Source organism: Chelonoidis abingdonii, chromosome 2 (assembly GCF_003597395.2).
Source record: "Chelonoidis abingdonii isolate Lonesome George chromosome 2, CheloAbing_2.0, whole genome shotgun sequence".
In the NCBI taxonomy this organism is placed as follows: Eukaryota; Metazoa; Chordata; order Testudines; family Testudinidae; genus Chelonoidis; species Chelonoidis abingdonii.
Window position 1 is genome coordinate 86,071,478 of NC_133770.1, and position 27,299 is coordinate 86,098,776.

Below are 27,299 nucleotides of genomic sequence, written 5' to 3' on the forward strand. Positions count from 1 at the left end.
GGCGGGCCGGCAGGGGTATATATTACCCGCTATGGCGGCGCCACTCTAGGGGGCGACCTGCCGGTCCGCTAGAGTTGCTAGGGTAAAAGTCTTCCGACGAATGTGCACGCACGGCGCGTACACCTAACTGGAATGGATATGAGCAATCACTCGAAGAAGAACAGAGTATTACAAAGCTTTAAAATAATTTTGAAAGCATTTAATTAAAGCTTTATTTGAATTTACACATTTCCATGGAATGCTGCAGATTCAAAGAAAAAATAACCCATGAAAAATAAATGAATGCAAATAGAATGTTTCTATTGTCCATGCTGAATGATACACAAAGGATAAACTGCAGAAATAGTGAAAAGTACATTCGATTTTTAAAAAATAAATAGTTTTCGTTATTCTAAACCAGGGGCGAGCAAACTTCTGGCACTGAGGGCCACATCTGGGTGGGGAAATTGTATGCAGGGCCAGGGCAGGTGACCGGGGTATGGGAGGGAGTGCAGGCTGTGGGAGGGGGTGCGATGTGCAGGTAGGGGCTCAGGGCAAGGGATTGGGGCAGAGGAAGGGTGCGGGTATATGAGGGGGCTCAGGGCAAGGGGTTGAGGTGCAGGAGGGGGTTCAGAAAAGGGGGTTATAGGGTACAGGAGGGGTGCAGGGTGAGGCAGGGAACTCAGGGCAGGGAGTTAGGGAGCAGGAGGGATGCGAGGTGCAGGCAGGGAGCTTAGAGCAGGGAGTTGGGGGCGGGGTGCAGGACGGGTTCAAGCTCCAGCCCGGCGCCGCTTACCTAAAGCAGCTCCAGGGTGGCAGCGCATGCACCGGGGCCAGGGCAGGATCCCTGTCTGCCTGCCCTGTCCCCGTGCCGCTCCAGGAAGCGCTGCAGCCCCTGGGGGAGAGGGAACGAAGGGCTCTGCAAGTGCTGCCCTTGCCACGTCTCCAGGTACCTCCTCCAAAGCTCTCATTGGCTGCGGCTCCCCATTCCTGGCCAATGGGAGCTGGAGGGGGTGGTGCCTGGAGGGAAGAGCAACACGCAGCACCACAGGGGGCAATCCCGCAGGCGGGATTCAAAGCCCTGAGGGGCCAGATTCAGCCCGTAGTTTGCCCACCCGTTCTAAACCCAAGCAAGCAAATTTGTTTTTTCAATATGATTTTCATTTGAGTTAACCATAGTAAAACGCTTCTTAAAATGAATTGGTTCACATATAATATGACAAAATATTGTATTTAAGTCATGATAGTAAAGATATTAAATAATTTTTTTACCTTGTTTTTAATCAACTTTGCTCGTTGAGCAAAATTAAGGGTGGACAGAGTTTCACCAAAACATCTAGATCCAGGATGAACATTTGCAATTATGCATGTTTTTGCATTACCTCCAAGGGAATCCTGTTTGAAAAATATGAAAATAGGCTTAAATTGAAGATCTTTGGTTACAGGTAGAAATTAATAGTTCTTTTACAAGTTGTCTGGTATGTAATTTTAGACTATAATGGGTTCACTTGAAAAATCTCTACATTTGTTTGTGAAGCTTTACTTCAAAGCTGGTTATGAAAGGAGGACACAACCTTAAATATAAATAAGAGCTTAGTTTCAAGAACCTTAATCTTGTTATATTGTGAAGCGATTTGTAATTAAACGAGGATCATTTCAGAAATTTAGAACTGGGCAGTGTGCTATCATTGGCAAAAGGAGACTCAGGAAATCTGTAATGAGATATCAAATATTTCACTTTAGAATTCTGGTCAATAGCAATTGAAAGTTATTACCACCTTGAAGGCCAGCCATTTGGCTACCTATGTGAAATATGTTGATTACCTGGCTATATTTTCTACTGGATAAGCATCATCATCACAAAAAAATCACTCACAGACACTTGTTGGTAGTCTTAGCAGACAGGCTGGAAACTGAGTGATCAAAGACAACTAACTTCTCACTGTTAGATATAGATCTTTAGATATGTTAGTATTATTTGTTGAGTGCTGGCAGTGCACTTATATCTGTACAGAATAGAATAGGTAAGTATCACCTAAGGCACTTGCAATTTAAGACCCCAGCTCTGCAAGAAGACTCTCAAACTTCAGTGGTGTTCTGTTTGGGGGTAAGGATCTGTTGTTGTGGATCTCTTTTTAAAGAGTGGGGCACAAGAAAACAATGGACAGACAGAATTTCAACTTTTTATACTTATATGAATGAGAGAGAGAGAAATTCTTAAAATAGAGGATTAAGACCAACAGATTGCATGGAAAAAGTGTTTGGAGAAGGAATGGGTAGAATGCTGTCATAGTGGAATAAGGAACAAATGTCTGTGACATCACTAATGCTATCATGGATTGCAATCAAACTTGGTATTTGATGTCATAGAATGAATTCTGATTAGTGATGGTATTCAACAGAGAACACTGGAATTCACTCAATCCTCATAACTGCTTTGCAGTTTCTCTTTAAAAGAGCCCTTCATACAATGAGAATACTCCTCTTCTAATCTTCAGGAAGTTTCTGTCACTAATACCAGCTACATCTTGCTAACATTTGGTGTGGCTACTTTAAGGATAGATAAAACCTTTAAGGTTAGAAGCATTTCATGTCAGTGACTATTACACTTCTGCGATATACAGGCTTTTCCATACTGCAGGGGAATAGCGCTTATCCTCCACGCTCATTAAAATAGATTAGCATACACACACGCACACAATAAAATAAAAGCACAGATAACTGAAGACATTCATTGCATCAATATCAATTTGATATTATCAATATCTTTTAAAAAATTTCTCTTTTTCCTTCTTCAAAAAAAAAAAACAACAACAAAACCTCTGAGCAGAGAAAAGCTGAAAAGTGTGTTTTTCAGAGCCTTACAATTCATCCTAAGACCTTACTACAGGCAAAATGATAATTTAAAATCCTATGGCATATAGAAATTGATTTTCCAGGAAGCGTTAGCAACAGTGAAAGGAAGCAGCCCAATTTTACAGAACTGAGCTCAGTTTCTCTTCTCAGTATAAAAATCTTTTTAAAACTATTAAATGAAAACGGAACATTATATGTTACCCGTAGCAGAAAAGTGAGCTTTGAGTCCCTGTAGCAAATGTGCCTTTGTTTTCCATTACCCACATCAACAAGTGCTGTGATCACTTGGCCCAGGCAGCTTAATGATCGGTTTATGTTACCTGCCTCCTAAAACATACAAGAGAGTGTAAGTGAGAAGACAACTGTCCTGATTAAAACAAGGTGTTTTTTTAAAAAAATCTTTAACTGAAGAGAAAAATAAAGTAACCACAGATATGTAGCACCAACCTTTAACCTGACTCCTTCAGTATGGGTATCTTTTTGTCTCTCAGACCCTGCCAAATCCACCAAGTTCAGCTGAGAGGATCGGATGTTAACAACCTCACTGTTCTTCTCCATTGAATCTACAGTAATAGTGAAGACCGCATGTGATCTTGAGGATTCTCTATTCATTGAGGTAGATGCTACACGGCGATTTCTCCAGCCCATAGTTAACACCTAAACAGCAAGAAGAGACAGCAAATAGCACCATCTAGTGAATTTCAGAGTGATCCCACTACTCAGATACAATGGGGGAGACAGAGTAAACATATTCCAGTATGAGACCTTTCAATAAATCATTACAACCACTGACTTTTAGCACCAGAATATCTTCATATAAAAATGTAATACAGTTGGAAATCCTAATGAGTATCACAATGTTTATGATTTGAACATTAGCTTATAGGATTAGAACTAATTATTCACTTTCCTTCACTCGTCAACCCAATTCCATGTTTAGACTAAAGAAATTGTAAAAAATTGCTATGCTACATTTTGACTGCCAACTCACTGATATGACTTTCCAAGTCTTTGCTACAGAAGGATATTTTCCAAAGTTCTATTTCCCCTTTTTATGTTTTTATAGAAATATGTTAACATTGTACAAATAAAACCTTTTAAAACCACAGACAAGCCATGTGCTCTGATCATTAGAAGAGTAAGGCTTACTCAGCACCTGGAAGTACAGTGTGAAGGATATCTGGAACAACAGTGTAGTGGGACAAAGAAACCTGCTACTATACCACTGAGGTCCACAGCAAACATCAGCAGATGATTAACATCAGTGCATTTTTATACTCCCCAAATCCTACAACTTTCATAATCTCTAACATTCATCTAGGACTGATGTGGAACATGCATGCTTTGGAGAAAAGTTAGAACAAACAAAATATTTCTCTGTTTATAGATGTTCTATTTCTACAAAATATTTTTCAGAAGATACCAGCATTTTATTTTTAGGCACTTTAATTTTTGCTAGAGCTAATACTGTACAATGTTGCTGATAGAACAATGTCCAGATATCAAACAGCATGAAACAGACTACCTGATATGCTTCAGCAGCGGAGGTTAACACCTGCTCCACAGCACCGACTACAAAGACTCCCTTCTTGATATGTTCCCTGAGAAAGAGTCCAGCTGAAGCAGAATCCAGCAAGTCAAATATCTGTTCATTGTAGATTTCAATAAACGAGCACTTACAGAGAAAACTCTTACCAGTACCAGCCTGTAAAACATGAAAATTTCTACTATAGATGTACAGCTTTTATGAGACCTGGTCTCTAACACAGTATGGCAGTGGTTTGTTTCATTTTCTTCATAAAAGGTATAAAGCTATTATTGATGTATACTGTACCTTAACACCATTTATAGTGCCCAAAGGACAATTTTTTTACCTAGAAAAATAGCTACTTTCAGTATAGAAATTTAAATCTTTCCATTGGCACTTGTAGCTATCAATATACAAAGGATACTATACTAAATGTAAACTGGTAAAGTTGATGCAAGACAGCTATAACACAAGAAACTTGAGCACTAACCAAAATTTAATTTATTCAGCTGCTTCATAAGCAAGACATTCCTGTGACTTCAGTAACACAAAAGTTTTACCTTTTCTTTTTCACGTTCGATTAGAAAAAAGAGATATTCAAAGCTCCGAGGAATAACTCCTCTCAGGCTGTGTGTGAAATTATCAGAGTCAGATGGCCCTAAAGAGATTTAATTAAAAACATTTAGTAGGTTTAATTAAGAAATGCTATTCAACAACAGCAGTTGGTTGACACTTACATATACCATTATACAAAACTGCAACTACCAGTCTTTTAACCAATCATTCACAGCAAAACAAAGAAAGAAGAAATCAAGCTATTTCCTGAAAAAATCAGTTGATTTTGCTTTGTCAACTGACATTTAAAAAGATTTAAATTAAATTAGTGCCTGTGAAAGGCTGAGAGATTTACAGCTCTGGATACTAAAGTCTATATATTCAGAGAATAGGTGTGTTGGTGTCACTAAGGATAATCCTAAGTAACTTAGAAGGTAAAAGGCAATAAGAATATAAGGTCTCCCTGTTTCAGGCCTCTAGTGAACAAAAGTCCATCCATGTTTAAACTCTAATTGACCTCAGAGGCTGGCAGAGGGGAAAGGCCAGGTGCACCAGCCCTTATCAGTTGTAAGACTGCTCAAACTGGTATGGAGCAAAAATAATGAAGCCTGCATACTTTTGGTCAAGGGAGAGGAGATAATGGTTTACAAAGACAAGGTCGTAATTCACGCCAGCTTTAATTAACTGTTCAATGTAACTCTACAAGGGGGAGAGGGAGGGGGAAGACAGAGAAAGAAGTGTGTGAGAAAAGAATGCTGCAGCCGGACAGAAGAGGGAGGGGAAATGGGGGCTTGCTAGTCAGCGAGAAAAGTTCTCATGGATATAAAGGAACAGACTGCTTGTTTTAGCTGGGCTGGATCTGAGGCGTACTAAGTCTCCCAGCCCCGCTTTGAGATCTCAAATAAACTCTGCTTGCTTCTCCCCCTGGTGTGTTCATTGGCGCTGAAGCACTCCGGGTACGAATCACTGTTGTTTGCCTTGGGCACCCCTGGTGCCAGCAACAGGTGCACACATGGACCAAGAAGAAGCAGTGCAAACTTCCCACCAATGTGCCTGCCTCAACCATGGGCTGCAGAGACCATTTCAAGTATTGAAAGTAATTCAGTTGCCTTGTTCATCCAATTCATAGCAAGTCCCTGAGCCATGCACTCCCTTCAGTTTAGGATTTTGGCAACTGTCCCTCTTTAAAAGTAAAAAGGGAGACTGACTAACTGTTGTATTTAAAATTACCAGTGTTATGAATAGCATAAGAATAATGTAAACTCCTTTTATATACAGATGGACCTTTAAATTCAAGATTGGGAAGGCAGCCTTTTTGAAAACGTCCATATATCTCTATCAATATTTAACACAGAAAAGAGGTACCTACCACGGTATTTTTCCCAGAAAGTGAGGGGTTGGGAACCAAAAAGGGGAAACAAAAAGATGTTTTTAAATTTTTCTAAAACTACTCGACTACAAACATTTGATTTCATTGGGCTATTTACTTCAGCTGGAAAATAGGGAATGGACTTTTTCACCTCAAAGAAAAGAGGGCAAGATAGTACCATCCCCATTCTCTGGGAATGTTGTGAGAAAGACAGAAACTGCACTAAGAGTGTTATGCAATCCCAAAAGCAGTAAGATTAAAAAATTATCTGCAGACGAAGGTAAAACCAAATCACATAATTTACAGAGCATAAAAAAAGTTCTAAAACTAAACCATATCTCAAAACTAGTATTGAGAAAAAATCTTTATATAAATGAGTCTTTTATACACTTACCCATCATAGTAAAAGTCTTCCCTGACCCAGTTTGGCCACTAAAGAAGAAGAGAACAAACAAAAATCCCAAATAAGCAAAATTTATTCTAGCAGTGACATCCCTCATTGATCTGCATCTTTCATGCAAATTGTCAGTTTGACATGGACAAATTATTTCTCATAAGCTGAAGATGTAAAAAAACACTGTAAACTCGAAGTCTACTACTGTTGTAAGTAGTGTTGTTGCAACCATGTTGGTTCCATGGTATTAGAGAAGAAGCTTTGTGTAAGCTTGAAAGCTTTTCTCTGTCACCAACAGAAGTTGGTCCAATAAAAGATATTACCTTAACAGCCCTAATACCCTGAGACCAACACAACTACAACCACACTGCATCAGATAGATAGCTTCAGAAATATGGATTTAGAAATTAAATACTCTTCTACAAGTCAGTTGCAAAAAGTTTCACCATGTCACACTTTGGAATGCTGTATCAAGTGAGAAGGCAGCTTTTTTTTTTAAAAACAAAACAAAACAAAACAAAAAAAACAACACACAAATACACCAGAGTATGAGGTTATACCCTGATACTTAAGTTGGTATTCATTAATGCAAGTAATTTTTTACAACTCATGTTTAATATGAAATAAATGTAAATGTCTTACTATGCAAAGATGGTTCCATTGTAACCATTCATACAAGATTCAACAATGTTTTTGGCTATACTTGAAAACACTGCCTCCTGATGAGAAAAAGGACAAGGAAGCTGGCATTAAGGTTTCATAAACATGAAAGACTTTCTACAACACTTTCTTCCCCAGTATTTTCCACACTATAAGAAAATTATTATAAAACAATGTTACATACAGAACTGTGTGTGTTTATATATTAAATGATACATAGCCAGGCTAGATGCATCAAATGACTACATCCCCTCCCACTCCCCAAAGCAAATGCACCAACAATAGGCCACACAACCCTTTACTAATGCTGACTGCAAAACAGGTAAGTGAACTTTGTTATGGTACTGAATCAATTGCTCAGTGTTATGGAATTGAATTGCCTAACTACTACTCCCATCTACTGTCATGCATTATTCTGTTAGGCCTACAGCAGTGGGCTTCAGTGATAATTTGCTTATACAGAATGTTTCTCTAGCAGCGTCATACATTATAGGCCCATAATAGCCTATCTATCATTAAGCACAATTTCCCACCAATTTCATTGTACAAATGCAAAGAGCAATTCTTAAGAAAACTTTAAAAAAAGAAATTCTTAAAGCAGTGGAGAAGAAAATGAATTTGCCGTGATAGCGTAACTATAACTGAGCTTCGCCAGCCTGGTTACTATAAAAACCAGGGAAAGAGATATTGATAAAGATATTGTATAGTTATTGCAACCATTTTTTTGTATTTTAGTGAGCTTGTCATTTTAAAGACATTACCTGGGTTGTGTCTATATTTGCAACATGATCAAAAGTGAAGATCTTGGGCTCAGGCTTTGAATGTAGACGAAGAGCGTTTGATGAAAGAACTGATAAGCACAAGTCTTGATCCCCATCAGCTAATGCAGCTCCCTCTGAAGGGGGACGTACTCTCACATAGACCTTGATGGCATCACCTTCCGTACTAATGAAGGAATATTTATATATAAAGTTGTCTGAAAACATGTCTGTCAGCTACTTGAGAAAATATATGAAGTTAGAGAAGTCAGACTAAGTGGAGAAACTCATGCAGAGGTTTATCCTGAAGTTGTACTAAACTAGATAACCTCTATAAGAGATTAGGAACAGACCTCTGCAAGGGGCTTATTAACCCATATCTGTTTAATGCAAAGTTTCCTGCACCTTCCTCTGAAGCATTTGGTGGTGGCCACTGTAAGAAACAGGATACTTGGTTAAATGGGCCATGAGTCTGATCCAGTAAGCCAATTCCTATGTTCCTAATCACTATTATACATTTAACTGGTATGTCCTTCAAAAAATTAGTCCAAATACAGTTTTGCATATGATCATTTCATGATATTTAAAGGGATCCCCTGAAAGCTTAACATACTGCAATACAAAATACACATTAGGGTAGAAGACTCTTGTTCTTGGGTCAGCAGAGATGACAGCCTCAAACTTGGGTATGTTAACTGTGTCACTCCTGAATGCTTTTCTAGGACTTGGCTACACTTGCAAATGTTGAGCACTGGGAGTTAAACCAGCCTTCAGAGACGGCAGCAGGGAAAATGCTGCTGTGTGTTTACTGTCAGCTGCAAGCGCACTGGCGTCGCCACATTAGCAGCTCATGCAGTGCCACAAAGAGCAGTGCATTGTGGTAGCTATCCCAGTGTGCAAGTGGCTGCAGCGTGCTTTTCAAATGTGGGGGTGTAGAGTGTGGCAGGGAGTGTGCTCTGTGTATGTGGGGGGAGTGTGTGTGTTTTGGGAAGCAAAGAGTATGTCAGCATACTGTCTTATAAGTTCAGACAGCAACAGATTCCCCTGCCCCTGCCCCCACCCCCACTCACAACAGCAGCATTCCACAGTAATGGTGTGCTTTGTCCTGGAGCAGATAAGCATGCCAGCCATCAGAAATGGAGCTATGACAGGCGACATCTACATGCCTGCAGCCGAGTTCAAAACAATGGCAGCTTGACTTCAAGGGATTATGGGAAATTTCTGGAGGCTAATCACAGCACAGTAATGCAACATGTTGTCCACGCTGACAGCTGAGCATTTCAGCCAGGACATAGCAAGCTTTATGCTTCTTGTGGAGGTGAATTACGAGGAGCGCTCCAGCTGCAGGCTCCAGGCACTGTAAGTGCCTTGCCAGTGTGGATACCTCAGGAGTTAGGGCACCTGGGGCTACTTTAATGTGCTCTAACTTGCAAGTGTAGCCAAGCCCCTAGAAACTGATTATAGACTAGCATCGCAGTATTAGAACTGAACTTGCCTGAAGGAAAAAAATGTGGTTGGAATAACTAAATATGAAAGTGGGAGGGATAACTGCAGTATCAAATGATGGGATGAATGGAAACAATACATCATATACATATCAGACTTTCCCCAAACAGTCTTTTAATGTTAGTATATGAGAAATTAATACAAAAATGAGCAAATCGTCTTTTACCTTGGTGTATTTGACAGAGGCTGTGTGGCATCGCGTGAATCTCCTGTTTTGTTTTTTAAAGAAAAAAAATACATCAAACTGTCAAAGAAAATAATTTATGACTATCATTAAAAAAGTACTGCAAGTGATATCAAGGGAGTTAAAATTGGAAAAATTGTCTATTTGAGAGCACTGTACAATCAGTATGATCTCAACTCTACAATTGTTTGCACAAGGCCAGACCACTGCAACTGTGTGGAACACCACCGAAGCAAAGATGCAACCAGTGCAATCAACTGCAGGATTACAGTTATATCTATTTGGGTGACATTTCTTAGATGCATAGACTACAATGGACCATTGTGATCAGCTAGTCTGACCTCTTGAATAACACAGGCCATAGCACAGAACATTAAGTCCGGATTGTACTGTTTACGCTGACCATTGCCCTTCCACCTAGTTGCAACAAATTAAAAAGTCTCTCTCCTGTAAGCGGCTACAGTTTGCCCCCTCCATGCTCAGAGTAGTGTCTGTCTCCTTGTCCTTTGCCCCACTCCCCGAGATACTCCAGCCCCTGAGTCAGACTTGCCCCATCTGCCCCAACCTGTGCAGAAAAATCATTGTTCCATGGAGGTGGGCCTGTAGTTGAGGGACAATCAAAATCAAGGAGTCCAGACTGTGGTCTAGATGCACCTTTCCTGAGCAGGGCAGTTGTCTAGGATGTGTCATAACAGGCTGCCCCAGGCATATTTAGACTTTCAGCACTAGCTAGAGGCTGGCTCACTTCATTGCTTCTGAAAGCCAACCTGACTGGGTTCCTTGAATGCCTCCATTCTCCCCCACAAGCTCTCAGTGCTATTCCTCTCTATTTCTAACTTCTTGCAAACCCCAGCCCTCCCTACCACTTCCCACCTACCTCAGGGCCTCTGTGTCCTCTTATTCACCCCTTCCACCATGCCGGGGCTCTGTATCTCTCCCATGTCTCCTACCCCAGGGGCTCTGTATGGGTCCTGTAGGTCCCTCTCCTCCCTTATTTGTTCTCCCGTCTCTCCCTTTCCCCTTATTCCAGGGACTACCCCTCCATCACATGCCACTGTGCCTCGTTCTTCCCCAGGCCAAGTGCACTGTGTGTCCCCCATTCTTCTTCCCCATGCCAAGGCCCCCCGTGTGCCTCCCCATTTCCCCACTCCTTGTTATTTCCTGGCTTTCTGCCTGGGAAACGAGTCCCTCAGGCTACCAGCATTTCACACGCCATTGAGACCCCGGGCAGAAGGGAAAAGTCGTTCAGCTGACTGCAGGGGCCTCACTCAGCTGAGCCACAAGTGGAGCTCGGGATTGGATGGGGCACCTCCCCTCGCCCCAAAGGCAAATATCGGCAAAGGAAACGTCCCCCAGCAGCGCTGCTGGCACAGGGCGGGTTGCTCGTGCTTGTCACAGCTCACAATGGGAGCGGCTGGTAAAAACCGTTAGGGGAGAACCGGGGAGGGGGGAAGGGCACCGAAGCTCTGAAAACCCCCGAGGCGGCAAGACTGAGGCGGGGGCGTTAAGAAACGTGGCCAAGCCCTGGCGCCAGTTCAGATCTCTCACTCCCCGCGAAAGGCCCGTCCCTGCCTCACGCGACAGGGAGCTGCCAGAGGCGGTTTCTAAGCAGCCTTTTATGACACAAACGGAACAAACGCAGACCAGCCGTCGAGCGAGCCGCCACCTCCCGCATGGCGAGTCGCCGGGGCACCGCGCAGTGACCCCGTCCTCCTCCCCCTCTCACCTTTGGTCCCCGGAGCCATTGTCCGCGCAGCCCCCGGCGTCCTTCCTCGCCTCCAAACCCCGTTGCGCCCGGCGCGTCCCCCTCCCCCAGCACTCGGAACTCCCGACGGCTCAAAATGGCGGCCTGTTTGAATTTGGCGCTAACTGCTCGGGGGGGAGAGAGGCGAAGTCATCATGGGGGCGGCCATTGGTGTATGTATGTGTCTGTACAGCCAGCCCCTGTCACGTGACGCTGGCAAGTGTCGCGTCTGCCGCTCGGGCGGAAGTGCGTCGTTGCTCTCGCCGCCGCTGCCGCCTGTTCCTCTGGCAGCCATGAGCAAAAAGACGCAGGTCTCGTACGTGCCGCCGGCCGAGCCCGCCTTCCTGAGCCGCCTCAAGAGGCAGGTTGGGTATCGGGAGGGGCCCACGGTGGAGACCAAGGTAATAAGCTGCTCCTCGGGGGGCCCGGTCACAGCCCGCCCCGCTGCCGAGACCCGGGGATGGGCTCCCTGGAGACCAGGTGAGCCCCGGGAGAGTATAGCCGTCTCCCCCCGTCCGCTGGGAGCTGCCCCAACCCCCTCCCCGCCCCGGGCCGCGGAGGAGACTGAGCGCCCCGCCCCGAGCCGGGCGTTCGCAAAGCCAGAGTCCTGTTGCCCCGTGTGTGACCGGAGCCGGCCCCCGCCGCGGCCTGGGCAGAGGTGTCGGGAGCAGCTGCGCAGGGCTCCCCACTCAGTAGGGAGAAGTGTCTCCTCAGCCCCTGTTGACATGTGTCCTTAAGGACCTGACCCCATGGTCTGCTGCCAGCCCTGCGCTGCTCTAGGGCAAGATCCCGTCACGTTAGATCGAAGCGAGCGAGCTCCCCTCAGAAGTAGGAGGCCCCGGGAAACCAGTTGAGATCAAGGTTTATTTCAGAAGCAAGGGCTGTCACCAGGGCTGTCCTTTCCCCTCTTGCATCAACAGCCAGTTGCACTGAGCAAGTGAATAAAGTCCTTTAAAAAAATCAACTGAAACTGGTAACCTTCAAGCCCTAAGATGTGTAATAGGGAGTTTTTAAAGGGACACTCAACTTAAATCAGTTAACATTTCTGTTAGGCAATTCCTAAGATCATTTTTCTTAATCATTTTCCCCGTTTTTCATTTGTTTACATTGTGCATTAACACTCTGTGTAGTCAGTTTCACTATTCCCCTTACAGAGTCAGTTACTCCTATTTATTTGTGTGGGTTGCTCACACAAGAGCAGAGATGAGTAAAATGGCTTTTAAAATGGGAAACTGCCTAGAAAATCACAAGTGGGCAAGAGGGACACAGGCAGATGTTGGCTTGGACTCTAAATTCATTCTGTGGGTGGCATACCTGAGATCACTTATTCACTGACATTTCAAAAACTCCCACACCCTAATCTGGGTCTATGCTGGTTATGTACTATGTATATATCTTATTAATTTGTAACTGGCACTTGAAATCCCTCATAACTGAAGCCTGACCCCAGATGGACAGTACCTTCCTTCTTCACTTGTGTAAATTTGATTTTAAATATTAACTTGAATAAGATTTTTAAATGTGAAATTACTTTTAACTCACTGTTTCAAGTAAGTGCTGTCAATTAATACTGTTATTTTAAAAAGTGTGTGCATAATTTAAAGCAGCTTTCCAAACTGCCCTGAAGCTTATAACACACACTCTCTGTACTTCTTAAAACAAAAATGGTCCTCTTCCTCTGTTTTTCTATCCTGTTCAAGGGGAAAAGAATCTAGCCCCAAATGAGCTGCTTCTCTCTCTCCCCTTACTGTGTTTTCCAGAATCTATCCTGTTTAAAGTGAGGACTTGAGTAATTTTTACTTATAGTGGTACTGTCATCTTTAAAGGTAGACAAGTGAAAAACTGAGTTAATTGCATCTAAGGAGCTGATCAGGCACTAGCTTGTAAGTATCGCACCAGTGCTCTAGTTAACTGAGTGAATATTATTTAGCATTTGTATTATAGCACTTAGAAATCTTAGTTATGGACTTATTGTTCTAGGCCACTGTAAAAACAGAATAAAATGACTGTCTGTAGAGCATCTCATATATTCTACTCTGCTCCAGATTTTTAGGAAAAGACTAGAACAGTAATAAAAAAACAACAACACACAGCAAAGTTGTCATCACTAACACCTAGACTCAAGGCTAGTAACCAATACAGTACTTGCACTCTCACTTCTGTTTGCCTCTTTATCCATTATATACAATTTCCTGTTACCTTAGTGGGCTAAAAGATTGCAGCTCAGACTCTTCCAGCTTCTGATTGCTAATGACCTTCAGTAGTAACACCTGGCTCCTAGGTGCATGAGTTTTGGCCCAAATGAACCTTGAGGGAAGAGCAGAAAGGAAGTAACCTGGCCAAACTGAGTCAGCCTCCTAAAGTATTTGACTGGCCAGTTATAAAGTTATTTCAGATACTATACCTGACCTGAAATCCCTGCTGATGTTCTTTAAACACACATAGGGATACTGTGTGTGCCTAAAGTGCTGTCAAATGCATAAAGAGCCTGATCCTACTAATATTAAAGTTAATGAAAAAACTCCATTTTACTTTAGTAGCACAGGATAAGACCTAAAGTAAACAAACTAGGAAGATATTTCTTCATACTGAATGATTAGAGAAGAATAGTAATCTGAGATGTTACTTTTAACAGAAAGAAAAATAATTTTATATAAAAAAGTTGATAGTTTTCTTCTTTAGCTTCTAAGCAATATTTAAAAAAACAGTATTGTCATTTTTGTGTTATAATATTAAAAAAGCTGCTACCCGACCTGATTTGCTGTAGTCTGCTTTTGCAGAATTTGCCAGCAGAGGGAGCATGTTAACCAAAAAGAGCTTTTTCTGGAGCTTTGCTGTTGTAAAGACTGATATTACCGATTATTCTAAAAAAATAAGCAACCAAAGGGGGGAGATAAACTCTGATCAACACGGCTAACTGAAAATGTTAATGTTTGCTCAATAGAAAATGGAAAGTATTGCTATGGAAAGGAATCTCGTTAGGTCTTAAGAGGGTATTAAAAATAATGGAAAAGGGCAAAATGTTACAATAATGTTTTTCGTTGTTTTTTTTTAAATCAAATATTAACATAAATACTTCTGTGATGATGTGCTACATAATTGAAAGGTAAGTAATGTGGTTCTTAGCATGATGTCAGGCTGATTAGTGTGTGTCCTGTTCTCTTGGATGATTTGACTATAACTTTGGGCTATTTGGGCAGTCCCTGTTGAGAGAGGTTGACACTGATGGCCAAATAGCTCTCCTAACTGACCTTACCACAAGAGTTGATTTGATGTGATGATCAGAGTTGCTTTTATTTCTGTCTCTCATCTAGAGAGAGCAGCTCCCAGCTCCTGAGGAAGATTGTGAGAGTGGCAGTGACAAAGAGGATGAACAACCCCAAGTGGTGGTACTGAAAAAAGGGGACCTGACCCCCGAAGAAGTGATGAAAATTAAACAGGAGATCAAAGATGCTTCAAAATCAGGTAAGTACTAAGACCTAATGAATTTTAGAATATTAATCTTTTGTTTTATATAGCCCAAAACAAAGAGACAGTAAGCAAGTAAAGGAACAGGCTTACAGAAGTAAGATTAATTTTCTACAGTTTCCTATTATCTCTCATTCACAATTCTTCATTTAAATAAATTGCTCCAGTGGTTCCCAGCCTGAGCTCTGTAGTTCACATAGCACTTGCCTATGATCTCCAGAGACCGGACTAGTTACATGATCCTGGCTCTGTGGTTCCAGCTGTGAATTAGCAATAAGCTAAAAAATACCATTGTTTTGTGAAAGTCATTTTTGGTTCCCTCTCCCCTTTCCTTAATGAATAACAAGCTCAGTAGTGTTTGGTTTAACATTTTTTCAACTTCAGTGCCATTCTGATGTATTTAAATGAACATAGACGAAACTTTAAAATATATGATCCTCAAAACATTAGGGTCTAATTTAAAACTGTGAATAAAACTTAACTATCCTACAGTGCTAAAAAAGAAGTGATGAGTGTATCACTTGTTATGCCTGTTAAACTTACAAGAAACAGTAAGAAAATTACAGAACTCTCTAGAAGCCTAGAAAGGAAGAGGTCTCAATAGAGTTATAGGTGATAGAAAAGAAGGACATAGCTAGTACGTGTAATCAACTGTCATTGGTGCAGATTTGAACTGCTAGTGGGATTTGGGTTGTTAGAATCTAGAGGCTTCTGGAGATAGGCAGGACATCTGTTTGCATGGTTCTCTATAGAACTGGGTGGTTCGTCATCTTTTTCAACTTCCACAATGTTGAATTCACCTGGTGCTAGTTTCTCTTTCTAACACCAGGAAACATGAAAGCTGATCAGTACTATATATTGGTAATTTAATGTATAGTTACTAACAAGTATCTGAATGAATTATCCATTCAACAGGCTTAAAATTGAAAGAAGAGGGAGCAAACAAGCAATTGAATATATTGAAGTAAATAAAATAAAATTCTTCTTTAGTAAAATGTAAACCTTGACAAGAGTTGTCTGACAAGATAGACTTGTTCTCCTCCCAGAGTACAGAAAATCATTTTCTTCAGACTGCTTAAGATCAGATGTTCCGTTTTTTAGAATAAACCAAGAGGCAGATTTGAATTTAATAAGAAAATTGTAATCTGTGACCCAAACTTTATTTTGAATATAGCTCAAATGAGCAATCTAATTTCACCCTAAATATACTCCTCCAGACAGATCTTAACTCATGTACACTACAAGATGCTGCAAGCGATAAAATAGTGGAAAATTAAAGGAGGAACTAAAGGAATCCAGTGCCTCAAATGCATGCTTGTTGGTTGAACATGAGAAATCATTCCGTAATGGCAACAAACAAGTACAGGAAAATATGTTCATACTTAATGCTGCTTTTGATTCTATGTCTGTAAAGACAACTATAGAAAATTGTATCCAAGTTGTTGAAAAAGCCATTCAGGAATGCAAAGAAGAAAATGACAATGGGGAGGTCTCTCTAATTTATTGGACAATGTAAGTATTATGAAATGAAATAATTTAATGGGAGAAGTTTTCTTAGAAGGTTGATTATATGGGTGTTCAGAATAATATTCAAACATTGTCAACCCTGAACACATTTCTAAAACACACTGTGGAAGTTCAGACATTCCTTCACAATGATAGCTGCTTCGTGGTGTGTGTGTGTGTGTTTGGTTTTGGTTTGGTTTTTTTTGTTTTGTTTTTTTAAGTGATGCCTCAGCTTCACAGATGATGATGGAACTCTCAAAGTTTGTGGCTTTACTAAGTAAACTGAAACTAGAAGAGAGCATGAAAAGGACTTGTTCACACATAGCATGCAGTTACCCAACAAGCGACTATTTTGAGAAGTTCTAAACTTACAAAAGGAATTGAAGGAGGTTTTGGAAGCTTTGACGGTTTACCAGATGATGACATTGCTATCTGAGTAGAAATCTCTTAACCAAGAACTTGAACTGCCCAAGGGGGGGGCGGGGAGGGAAATGATCCAGAAAAGCTAGGAATTTGTGCCTGTTTTTCCAGTATGTTTTCTTCCTCCCTCCCCTCTAATACAAAGGCTAAAAAATGAGCCCAAAACAGAAAAACTGAAATGTAGCTGCTGGAATGAAATCTTGAGTTCCTTCTTTCTTTTCTAGCATTTAAATAGAAGATACAGTTTTTGTAGTCAAAATTTGTGCTTGTGAAGGAGGGTGTGTCATAGTTATTTGCAGCAAAATTGTGGGAAATTATAGAAGTAAAATTACAGAAGAGAAGACAATTTAATCCAGAATTCCGTCAGTTTTTAAAAGATTTTTCATTCCTGTCCAGCCAGTAAAGCAATGAAAGTTTTTTTTATTAGTAGAGCTTCAGGATTATGTTGGTCTGATCTTCATAACAGGCTAAGTACTTAACTTGGGAAAACATTATTTGCTGCTTATCTCTATTAAAAAGAAAATCCAAAAAAATGATAGGTCGTATCAGTTAGTAGACTGGAGGCGGGGGGAGAACTCTATTTACAGAATTGCAAACTCTTCATTTCTAAGACTGTGTGAACAGGTTTATGCTTATTTATAAAGATATTTGTTACTCAAGCATAATGTGCTTTGTGTTTCATTTTGTAAAGGTTTCAGGGGTTCTTCAGATCAGTGGATTTTTTTTTTTCCAGCAAGTCAAAAACCTCAACCACTGTGAAAAATACATTAAATGGTTTTTCAGGTATTACTTTTCCATGTAAACAATTCATATAGCAGCCACAGGAATCTCAGTTAATCACTGTGGAGGAGAAGCGGTCTGCACAATCATATATGGAAAGGGAGGTGGTCCACACTATTTAAAAAAAAAAAAATCTGAACTGATCTGCTCTATTGGGTAGAATAATAATCTGTGTGGAATAAAAGTAATATCTTTCATAAATAGAGTGAGTGAGATGATATGCAACGCACCTGTACAGTTTTGCCAGTGTAGCTTAGTCCTGAGCTTTAGCATCTCTGCATTTATCTTCAGTCCTAAGCCTTTTGAGTAATGGCTGTTAGTTTTGGCAAATTGTGTAGATTTTTGTGATATGGCCAATAGTAGCAACTTTGGCTTTAGCACCACTGTTGCAAGGGGCCACGTACTTGTTACAATCAGGGGCTCTGAGACACTTCACTGTGATAACTGTTGTTCTCTTGCCTAGACATTGCATTGTCTTAGGCTGCTGATGCTTTGCTTGAATGCCAATGAAGTTAATATCAATGGGTTCATCTTCTGCCTTTGTTCTGTTGTCTTGTGTTAACGGTGGGAGCAAACAACGCAAGTGTTAGCACAGAAGCAAATGCTAGGAGATTTCTGCTGTGAAAGGGCCACATGTGAAAGTTTCTACTGCTGTGTAGATGGCTGTGGTGTGATGGCACTGCAGCTCTCTTTGATCATCTTTACCCTGCCAACCTCATTTCCAGTTACAGGGATTCAAACTCAGGTCTCTGTTAACCATTGGTAGGTTCAGCTGGCTAGCTCCACTCTTTATTAGAGGTTTTGAATATTGTGTTTGTGGTTTTTGCCAGTTACTTTTCATGTTTAAAAATAGCCAAGTATCATGAAAAGATTGTAGAGTAATTTCTTACTTTTTATTTTTGAAGTTGTCAACCTCTGAGTTGACAGTGGAATGAATGTAATTATAATTGTGTATTCACATTCACTTGTATTCATATGAAGACTGAATGGAGATGGAGGAAGAAAATGCCAGAATTAACATTCCATTTTACCATATCAGGATCAGAAGAAAGGCAAACAGGTTCCAAGCAACTTGTGCCCAACAACCAGATGTAGATGGGGGCTGATTTACACTCAGGGTATTGTTGAAAGTATTCAAAAGTACCTAAAATATCCAGGTTTGACGTTCTGCCTTCTCGTTTAATATGGCCACAGTGATTCTTCATTCCAAAGGTCCCTGCCCACAGACATCAGATTGGGATATTATTCTGGGATTTTCTAAACCTCATTTACATTCCTTCCTATACAGCTTTGTTCACTAACCAGTTTGACATGACTGTATCTTTTATTTCAAGCCACAATCCTCCCTGTGACTGGCTTTTTCTGAAACTGATGAACTATACTCTTGCATTAATCTGGAAAAAATAGCTGATTTAATGTTCTCGCTTCACTTAGCCTCCTTCCGAGGCAGAGCAAAATTTAGTAATGCTCTTACATTGGCTTTTTGGAAATACAGTCATGGTGAGCACTTTAGCTATGATTAACCTTTATACATAATCTTCTCTACTGAAATCATTTTATCTGTGGAGGACTTGCTAGAGGTTTTTAAAAAGTTGCTATTTATTTACCAACAATCTTTTTGCTTAAATTTTCTTTCATGCAGCATTCTGAAAAGAATTATTGTAGGGTCAATGGTAATAAAAATGGTTCCATGAAAAATAAGATTGCAGAAAAGTAAAAATGGTAATTGATACAAGATACCTTGTCCCTGCATTCATTATAATCTCTAGAACAGGGGTTTGCAACCTTTCAGAAGTGATGTGCTGAGTCTTCGTGTAATCACTCTAATTTAAGGTTTTGTGTGCCTGTAATACATTTTAACGTTTTTAGAAGGTCTCTTTCTGTAAGTCTATAATTTAGAACTTAACTATTGTTGTATGTAAAGTAAATAAGGTTTTTAAAATGTTTAAGAAGCTTCATTTAAAATTTAAATAAAATACAGAGCCCACCGGATCGGTAGCCAGGACCCGGGCAGTGTGACTGCCACTGTAAATCAGCTTGCGTGCTGCCTTTGGCACACCTGCCAAAGGTTGCTTACTCCTGCGCTAGAATTTATTTTTCTGGTGCTTTTCTAGTTCATCTGGTCTCTGGGACATTCTGATATATGCGGAGGACCAAAACTTAGAAGCATGTGTCCTTACTCATTTGAAGTCTCTTAATATTATTCCAGGCTTGTCCATTTTGCTTGGGGGCGGGGGTGGGAGGGAATTCTGCCTGATCTCTTGTGGGTGCGTCAGAGAACTCCTTTCTTGTCTGAAGGAGCTATTTTAGCACTTCTAGAGGTCAAGCTGCTGGTTAGCCAGTCTATAGCCTTAGTAAGTGGCCTTGAGTTTAGCTATTTCTAAAACTTTTTGTATTAAATGTCAATTTTGACTTCCAAAAGTACATCAAAAGTTTGCAATAACATTTCACTTCCTTTAGATTACCTCCTTAAATGAATGAGGCTGATTATGTGAGGAACATCAAATATCACATAGTTAAAAACAGTGGTTTGGAGAATTCCTGTAATAAATGGTTAGTGAGGCAGGTATGGAGATGGAGGGAGAAAGCTGAAGAGTACTTTTGGGCTAAGTGAGAAAGCTCTGTGATAAGAGTATATTAATCAGTTATAAAACAGTTGTATCCAAACCTCCAGAGTATGCAACCATTGAGAAATTCATCAATGCTACAAAACCTCTTTAGTCATTCTCATTAAAGGGACACTTACAACTTGATGTCCAATCATATTTATAAGAGTTTTATGTATTACATGTGATCTCGAGCCCCTGTGAGCTTTTTCTGGCGTTTGTGTCTTCTGTTGCTGTGTGACTGACCCATGTAAATAGAAATTGACTGACTTTACAGGAAAACTGATTACATAAGTTGCTATCAAACAAAAAGTAAGCAAACTAGAGAAAAATGCTACTTTCCACTCTGACCTCATTCTTTGTTATAGTTATCTTGTAAGGTGTGACTTGTAACAAAAAGGCAATCCGCATTTTTTAGAAGGTGACTTTAAAAAAAAAAAAAAAAGTTAGAATTTTAGAGCAGTTTTTGAATGTAGTCCTCTTAATCTTTCAAAATATGAATTTGGGATCCAGGTAAAATAAACTATGGCTAAGGTCATACAGTGCTTTAAAAAGAGCCTGTTAATGCAGTTTAGTCCTTGTTTTCATAAGTAATGCTTTACATTATATTTTGCATTCTTACATTTGCTTGTCTGCTCACTTTTCTGCTGTCTTCAACTCTTTCAGTACATTGTCAGAAATCCCACTTTCCCTGATTTGTAGTCCTGGTGTTGGCTTTTATCGGGTTTTGGTTTAAGAACTTCCAACGCTGAGGTTGAGTCTTTAAGTTTTTCACTGACCTTTTCCAGGATGCATTTTTATCAATTTTTGGAGGTCATCAACACAAATATAAAAGGCAAGAAAGACTAATCAGTCCAATATAATCTGAGAAAGGATGAGATGAAGTTTATTACTAGCTGAAAGAAGGCATTCTTGGCAGACGTTAACAGATCAACACTGCTTTCCTTAAGCATTTTAGATAGATTTGATTTAGGATCTCATTTTCCTGTTCACTCTTTCCACAGATTTCTTAGGTAAGACCATATTTGCCATATTTCCTCACCTGATTCATTCCCTCTGTCTAACATTACTGACATATTTTAAGTGAGAATATATAGGGCTGCCTGAAATTGATCTTTTTTTTTTCTCCTGCTGGAAGGAGTGTCCTTGAACATCTAATAAAAACTTAATAATGTCTTTCCAGGCAGAAATCTAAAATCTATCCAGCTACTTCTGAATACTCCATAAACAGTATTCAGTCCTTGAAAGCCAATGCTAAGGAAATTACAATGTTGCTGTTGGCCTGAACCTTTGCCCTTTCTCTAGCATACCCTTCCTTATAAAGACCCCAAAGCAGGTTACAAAGACCTCTGACCAGTTTCTCCACTTTACACATGGGGTAACAGAGAGGTGAATTGGCTTGTCCCAGGTCACACACCAGGTCAACAGAAAGAAGATCTAGTTATAGAACATGGAACTTCTGACCCACCATGCTTCTGTACTAGACCACATACCTTTGCTATGTTTATTCTTCTAGAATTTCCCCATTGGGAACTAGACAGACTGAAACTGTCATATGTAGTTTATGCTGACTCCTTGAATGATGTTATTAAGTAGTCAGACAAGGTGGGTGAGGTAATATCTGTTGTTGGTGAGAGATGCAAGCTTTCAAGTGAGATACTATTCAGCCACTTAAAAAAAAAAAAAAAAAAAAAAAAAAAAGCTCATAGAGTTGTCCCTCCACAACCCTATCCTTATCATGTACATTCACTTCATTCCTTTGTGTTCAGTCTCTGGATTAGGCTATGTGCTAAAACTTATTCTGCCAACTTGTGCACACAGAATACAGTGAAGAAATGTAGTGACCAGAAAAACTCTCAAGGCTTTTTAGTTCCAGACTTGATTTGATTAAACTGTTGTTTATATTATGACGGACAAATTATTGGTTCTTATTTAAAAAAAAACAAAACCTGTCACTCCACAGAAATGCAGTAATCACTGTGTTTGTAGGACTGAGCAAAGCAGATTTTGTGCTGCTCCTTTGCTTTTGCAGCAGCAATTTATTAGTGAATCCTATTCCCAAAACTGAATTGACATATATTGATGGTGGTATGCATAGAGGCCTGGATCCTACAAGAACTTTTATACTTGGTAATTGAGTGTACTCACATGTATAAGTTAATCAGGTGTATAAGTGTGGTGGGGGTTTTTTGGTCACATGCCACAGAAATAGACGATCTTGTTAAACCAAAGCTGTTTTTCCAAATAGACTAAAGCTCAATATTTGACAAATACAATTCCCTTTGAGTATTTTTTTGTTTAATTATTAAACATCTGAGAGCAAAATCTAAAAAATAGAGAGGTGGGGCATCGCAAATGTTTTTAAGTCTCTTGTATCAGTATTTGAATGTGATGATATTTTTGGTAGTCAAGGATGGGGTATATTTTTGGTGAAAACCTAACAAATCTTTTCCATCCATTCCAGAGCCAAAGAATGAACGCTTCTTAAGTTTATTTTTGTGTATTAAATACAGGACAAATTAATAAACAATAGGATGCATGAACAACAAACTCATCGTATGTATAATTCAAAATAGGCCTGCTAATAAACATGCTTATATTACTATAAAAATCATATCTTATTCACATTTACTTTTGATATTAAGTTACTGGAGGGCTTTTCTTTGGCCATAATTTTTATTAATGGGAACCACCATTACATTTTACAGTGCACAAGTTTACTCTTCTTCCAAAACCAAGAAGCTGCTGAGTTGATTCATTTTGTGAACAGTATTATGCCTGTAATACCTGCTCCAGTATAAGTCATTGGCAGGATTGGAACTCCTAGTCCTTTAAAGGTTATGTTTGCTCCTGGAGAAGATTTGTTAAGGTGAGAGTGTTTTGGGGGTTTTTTTAGGTGATGTTTCCTCTATTACTCATAAATTACTAAAATAGTGGTGTTTCTGACCTGCTCTGTGGATGCATATCTGAGTTATTTGGATCCTAAAAGTGTTAATATAATATAAACTCTGTTACATTGTTTATACAGCCTTAGCATGCACTTTAAACGATCTCGGTCAGTTTCAAATAAGATTTCACAAGGCTTTCTGTAACTGAAAAGTTACAGTGCACCTCCTCTCTATAACAAACCTCAAGATAATAGCGGTAAAAGGGCACAGAGTACGTTATTAAATGGGGATCAATAAACCACAACCTTGTCAAACACTGCTATGTCATGTCATCAGGAAGTTTCTATTGCACAATTGATTTTAAAACAAATTATTGTACTTAAGAAAAATGTGCACAGCAGAATCTCTGATTCATGAATGTTCTTTTGTCTATAAATCGTTTCAGTTGTAAGCCACTGCAGCATGAAGCTTTGCTTCTGATTCATAACGGTGGTTTTACATTTATCATAACAAGATGGTACATTCATGCAGCAGTTGTTCTCTCTATTTTGGTAATCCCAGAATATCTCTTTCATTTCAAATTCTTATCTTCGTTAGCACAGGTAGATGAGTAGAATTCATTAATCCTCACACATTTTCAGGATCCAGTGTGGTGACCATGCAGATACACTGTAGGTAAATGCATAAAGTAAAGAGATCATATGAAGTTGTTTGCAAAAGTAGTAATGTCAAGATTTGGGGGGTTTAATCTCAAAGCAGCAATTGGACATAGTTTATGGAAGTATACGCACATCATCTACCCGTTGCCACTAAGATAAATTTACCATATGTAGCTCTTCAGAGAGCTTGATGAGACATTACCGAGGATATACTATCACCATCAAAGGGTGAAATGAAGGCTGAGAAGTTAAAGGCACAGTTGCTCTCTACTTTTGCATGTGGATGGAGCTACATATAGGTTGTTTGCAAGAGATTGTTTCTAGTTCTGCAGCATGCTCTCTCTTCTCCTTATAACTCTGACAATATCCACAGAAGCCATGCTACCTTGGGACAAGAAATGGGTCAAACAGATATGTGGATGCACTCCACAGAGCAGCCATGTGTGTGCATCAAGGAAATTACTCCATGATGACTTTATAGTAAACAGGAAATGGGACACTTTATTTTGGTGATTTTTCTTTTTTTTTATTTCAGAGGTCTTCTCATGCTGATTTTAGCTGAGGAAAAGTGAAGTTCAGTATGTATGATCATATAGACAAAAATCAAGATTTCCTTTTATCTTTTGTTTATAGATGAAGAACCAGAGCCTGATGATGGAAAAATTGTGTTCAAGAAGCCAAGTAAGCGTTCATCAGAAGAGAAATTTTCGGGCCTGACTGCAAGTTCAAGTAAGAAGAAAAAAGAATCAAAGAAAACTAAGAGGGACTCAGCACCCCCACAGAATGCAGCTAAACAAATTAAAAATAGCAGCCTTCTCTCATTTGATGATGAAGAAAATGATGATTAGGAGTTGTGCATGTTCTTATGTTTTGCATACTTTCCCTTACAAGCATTAGCGCAAAAATGAGGTGCCTCTTTTAGGTGGAGAGTTAGGGCCTGCTTCTCCTTTTACTCTGGAGTAAATCCACTGATGTCAGAGGAAGACCATATAGAACTGGTGTGAGGTGAGAGTCAAGTCCTAATTTTTCAGTTCAGATGGTACTGCATGCACAGTATTTTGGACTGTATTTTTAAAAGAGAACTTAAATGTGTGTGCAAAATAAAACCCATACAAATGGCTGTTTAAGATCCCATATATTAGCAAAATATTTGTGTACATGTAAAACTTATTACATTTGCAAACAAAATATTTAAAAATCATTTCCCCATTTATTTTTTTTTCTGTTTACTGAGTGGCCAAAGACCTGAGTTTATAGTTGTATATTTTTGTTCTGTTAGAGTTGACCTCCCTATAACAGTCAAAACAATATAAAGACTTGGGGGCTAAAATCTTTTACCTTTATTCAGGTACAGCTTGAAATCCTCCCTCCCCTCCCCCTGCCCCCTATATGTATGGGCTGAATAATTGGGTCTGTGTCTTGTAGTCCTTATGTGTTTGACTCAGCACCTAGTAAAGCCATGGGAATTTTGACTGCTGCCCTCAGTTGATGTAGATGAAGCCTGCAGGCACTGGCTTCAGTGGAATTACTCTGTGAATAAGAGTTACAGGATTGGATCTTTAGTGATTGCATCAGATCTTCACAGTTCAGAGATTTCTTTCCTGTGCAACTTGGGAGATTATGTAGGGAAAGCCATTTAGTCCATTTTGGATACCATAGTGATGGGCTGTGCATAAAAAAACTAGACAGAGTGTTTTTTTTTTGTAATTATGTCTATGTATTCATGATTATTTGGGATCTCAGATAGCTTGTAAAATATTTCATTTCACTTTTAAGCTGTAGAAGTCTGTTTGTGTAGAGTAGAAACATTGTAAGCAGAAACTGTTGTGGAAAGCTGCCGATTTTATAGTATGAGATAAAATAAGTCATGAAGTTGTGTAGCTGGGACAATATCTAATTTGTGAACTCTTCTACTGTCACGTACAGCAGGTGAAAGTCACTATTCTTAAATGTCTTACACAAAAAAGACTTGCTGAGATTCAAGATAACGTTGAGAGCTGATGTGGCTTCCAACAACAAAATCCTCTTGAAAATACTATGTCCTTTGAAACTGTTTGGACGTATTGTATGTTCTGTAATTATATGTGACCAGGAGCTGATGATAAGACTGCTGCAGAATTATAGGATAAGAGACCAGGAACCCATTCCCTTGGTTATGTGACAGGACATGTGAAATGAATGGGAATGCAGAGCTTCATTAAGGAGCTGATCTAAAGTTGCTGTGTGAGACAGCTATTTTTAGTTTAACTCTGTTAATATTGGTATTAAAACATTAAATGTGTGATAAAGAATTTTATCTTTTGTGTATGTTTTATAAGTGGTCAGATATATTTATATTATTTCAGTAGGTGACATGGTTATCTAATCCATCTGATTTGAAGCCATTTACACTCTAAATCAGTGAATATGGCCATCATGAAATTTTATGTTGCCATACAACACCTGCAGTGATTCCAGTACCAATGACATCTCAAAACAATATTTTCTAATATATGTAATGTAAATGGGAATGTCACTAGTGCATTTATGCATTTGGTTTGAATTTTTCTAAATATGATTTCTGCCCATATTTAGAACATATCAAAGAAAATCACAGCAAATAGTTGGTAAGTTATGTGTTGCAACCAGTTAATTATGTGCACCAAAAACTCATTTGAGTCCAGTTTTTTGAAAAACATAATGAAAAATCTTGTTTAGAATATCTACAGCATGTTGCCATGAACATTTCAACATATATTTTCTTGGACTGAAAAAATAAATACTTTAATTCAGTGGCTCTCAATCTGTCCAGACTATTGTACTCTTTTAGGAGTCTTGATTTGTCCTGTGTACTCCCAGGTTTCATCTCACTTAAAAACTATTTGCTTACAAAATCGGACAGAGAAATACAGAAGTGTCACAGCACACTATTACTGAAAATTGGCTTACTTTCCTATTTTTATCATATAATTATAAAATGCAGGCAGTCCTTGGACTTACAACACAATTGGTTCCTAAAAATTGCGTTTGTAAGTCGAAACATCATAACTTGGAACCACAGAATACTCCATTGCAGGACCAAGCATCATAAGTCAAAACCAATTGTTGTAGGTCAAATGAGGGTATCCATTCAGAAATGTCATAAGTGCCGTTCATCGTATTTTGAACATCATAAAGTTAAGGACTGCCTGTAAAGCAATTGGAATATAGATATTGTACTTGCATTTCAGTGTATAGTATATAGAGCAGCATAAATATCATTGTATGAAATTTCAGTTTGTACTGACTTCACTAGTGCATTTTATGTAGCCTATTGTAAAACCAGGAAATATCTAGATGAGTTGATGTACCCCCTGGGAGACGTCTCTGTATCCTCAGGGGTACCTGTATCCCTGGTTGAGAACCACTGCTCTAACTCACTAAAACCCCTTTGAAAGAATGAGTTAATCTGTGAGTACAG

The 27,299-nt window shown here is 39.5% G+C and overlaps 2 protein-coding genes across 3 annotated transcripts in view; one reads left to right on the plus strand and one right to left on the minus strand.

The window, feature by feature from the left end:
* Positions 1–11,701, minus strand: part of KIF15 (kinesin family member 15) — a 60,600-nt gene extending 48,899 nt beyond the window's left edge. For both annotated transcript variants that reach the window (XM_032762378.2, XM_032762387.2), the window contains exons 1-10: positions 11,516–11,701; positions 9,772–9,814; positions 8,103–8,286; positions 7,324–7,400; positions 6,682–6,719; positions 4,924–5,021; positions 4,361–4,540; positions 3,283–3,492; positions 3,037–3,162; positions 1,252–1,374 (exon numbers count right to left, since the gene is read on the minus strand). In XM_032762378.2, coding sequence (XP_032618269.1) covers positions 1,252–1,374; positions 3,037–3,162; positions 3,283–3,492; positions 4,361–4,540; positions 4,924–5,021; positions 6,682–6,719; positions 7,324–7,400; positions 8,103–8,286; positions 9,772–9,814; positions 11,516–11,534 — 1,098 coding nt within the window. In that variant the 5' untranslated portion in view covers positions 11,535–11,701. The remainder of the gene's footprint in view (positions 1–1,251; positions 1,375–3,036; positions 3,163–3,282; positions 3,493–4,360; positions 4,541–4,923; positions 5,022–6,681; positions 6,720–7,323; positions 7,401–8,102; positions 8,287–9,771; positions 9,815–11,515) is intronic.
* Positions 11,702–11,748: 47 nt separating this feature from the next.
* On the plus strand, positions 11,749–26,642 carry KIAA1143 (KIAA1143 ortholog). The gene is made up of 3 exons (XM_032762399.2): positions 11,749–11,934; positions 14,848–14,998; positions 24,494–26,642. Exons 1-3 carry the CDS (start codon positions 11,827–11,829, stop codon positions 24,706–24,708), a joined length of 474 nt encoding a protein of 157 aa, XP_032618290.1. The 5' UTR covers positions 11,749–11,826; the 3' UTR covers positions 24,709–26,642.
* The last annotated feature ends 657 nt before the right edge of the window (positions 26,643–27,299 follow it).

Excerpts from the sequence above, each read along its gene's own strand:
- KIAA1143 (XM_032762399.2), top strand. The coding sequence starts at position 11,827 with ATGAGCAAAAAGACGCAGGTCTCGTACGTGCCGCCGGCCGAGCCCGCC. Across the intron at positions 11,935-14,847 it reads GGCCCACGGTGGAGACCAAG|AGAGAGCAGCTCCCAGCTCC; the intron begins GTAATAAGCTGC and ends TCTCTCATCTAG. Across the intron at positions 14,999-24,493 it reads CAAAGATGCTTCAAAATCAG|ATGAAGAACCAGAGCCTGAT; the intron begins GTAAGTACTAAG and ends TTTTGTTTATAG.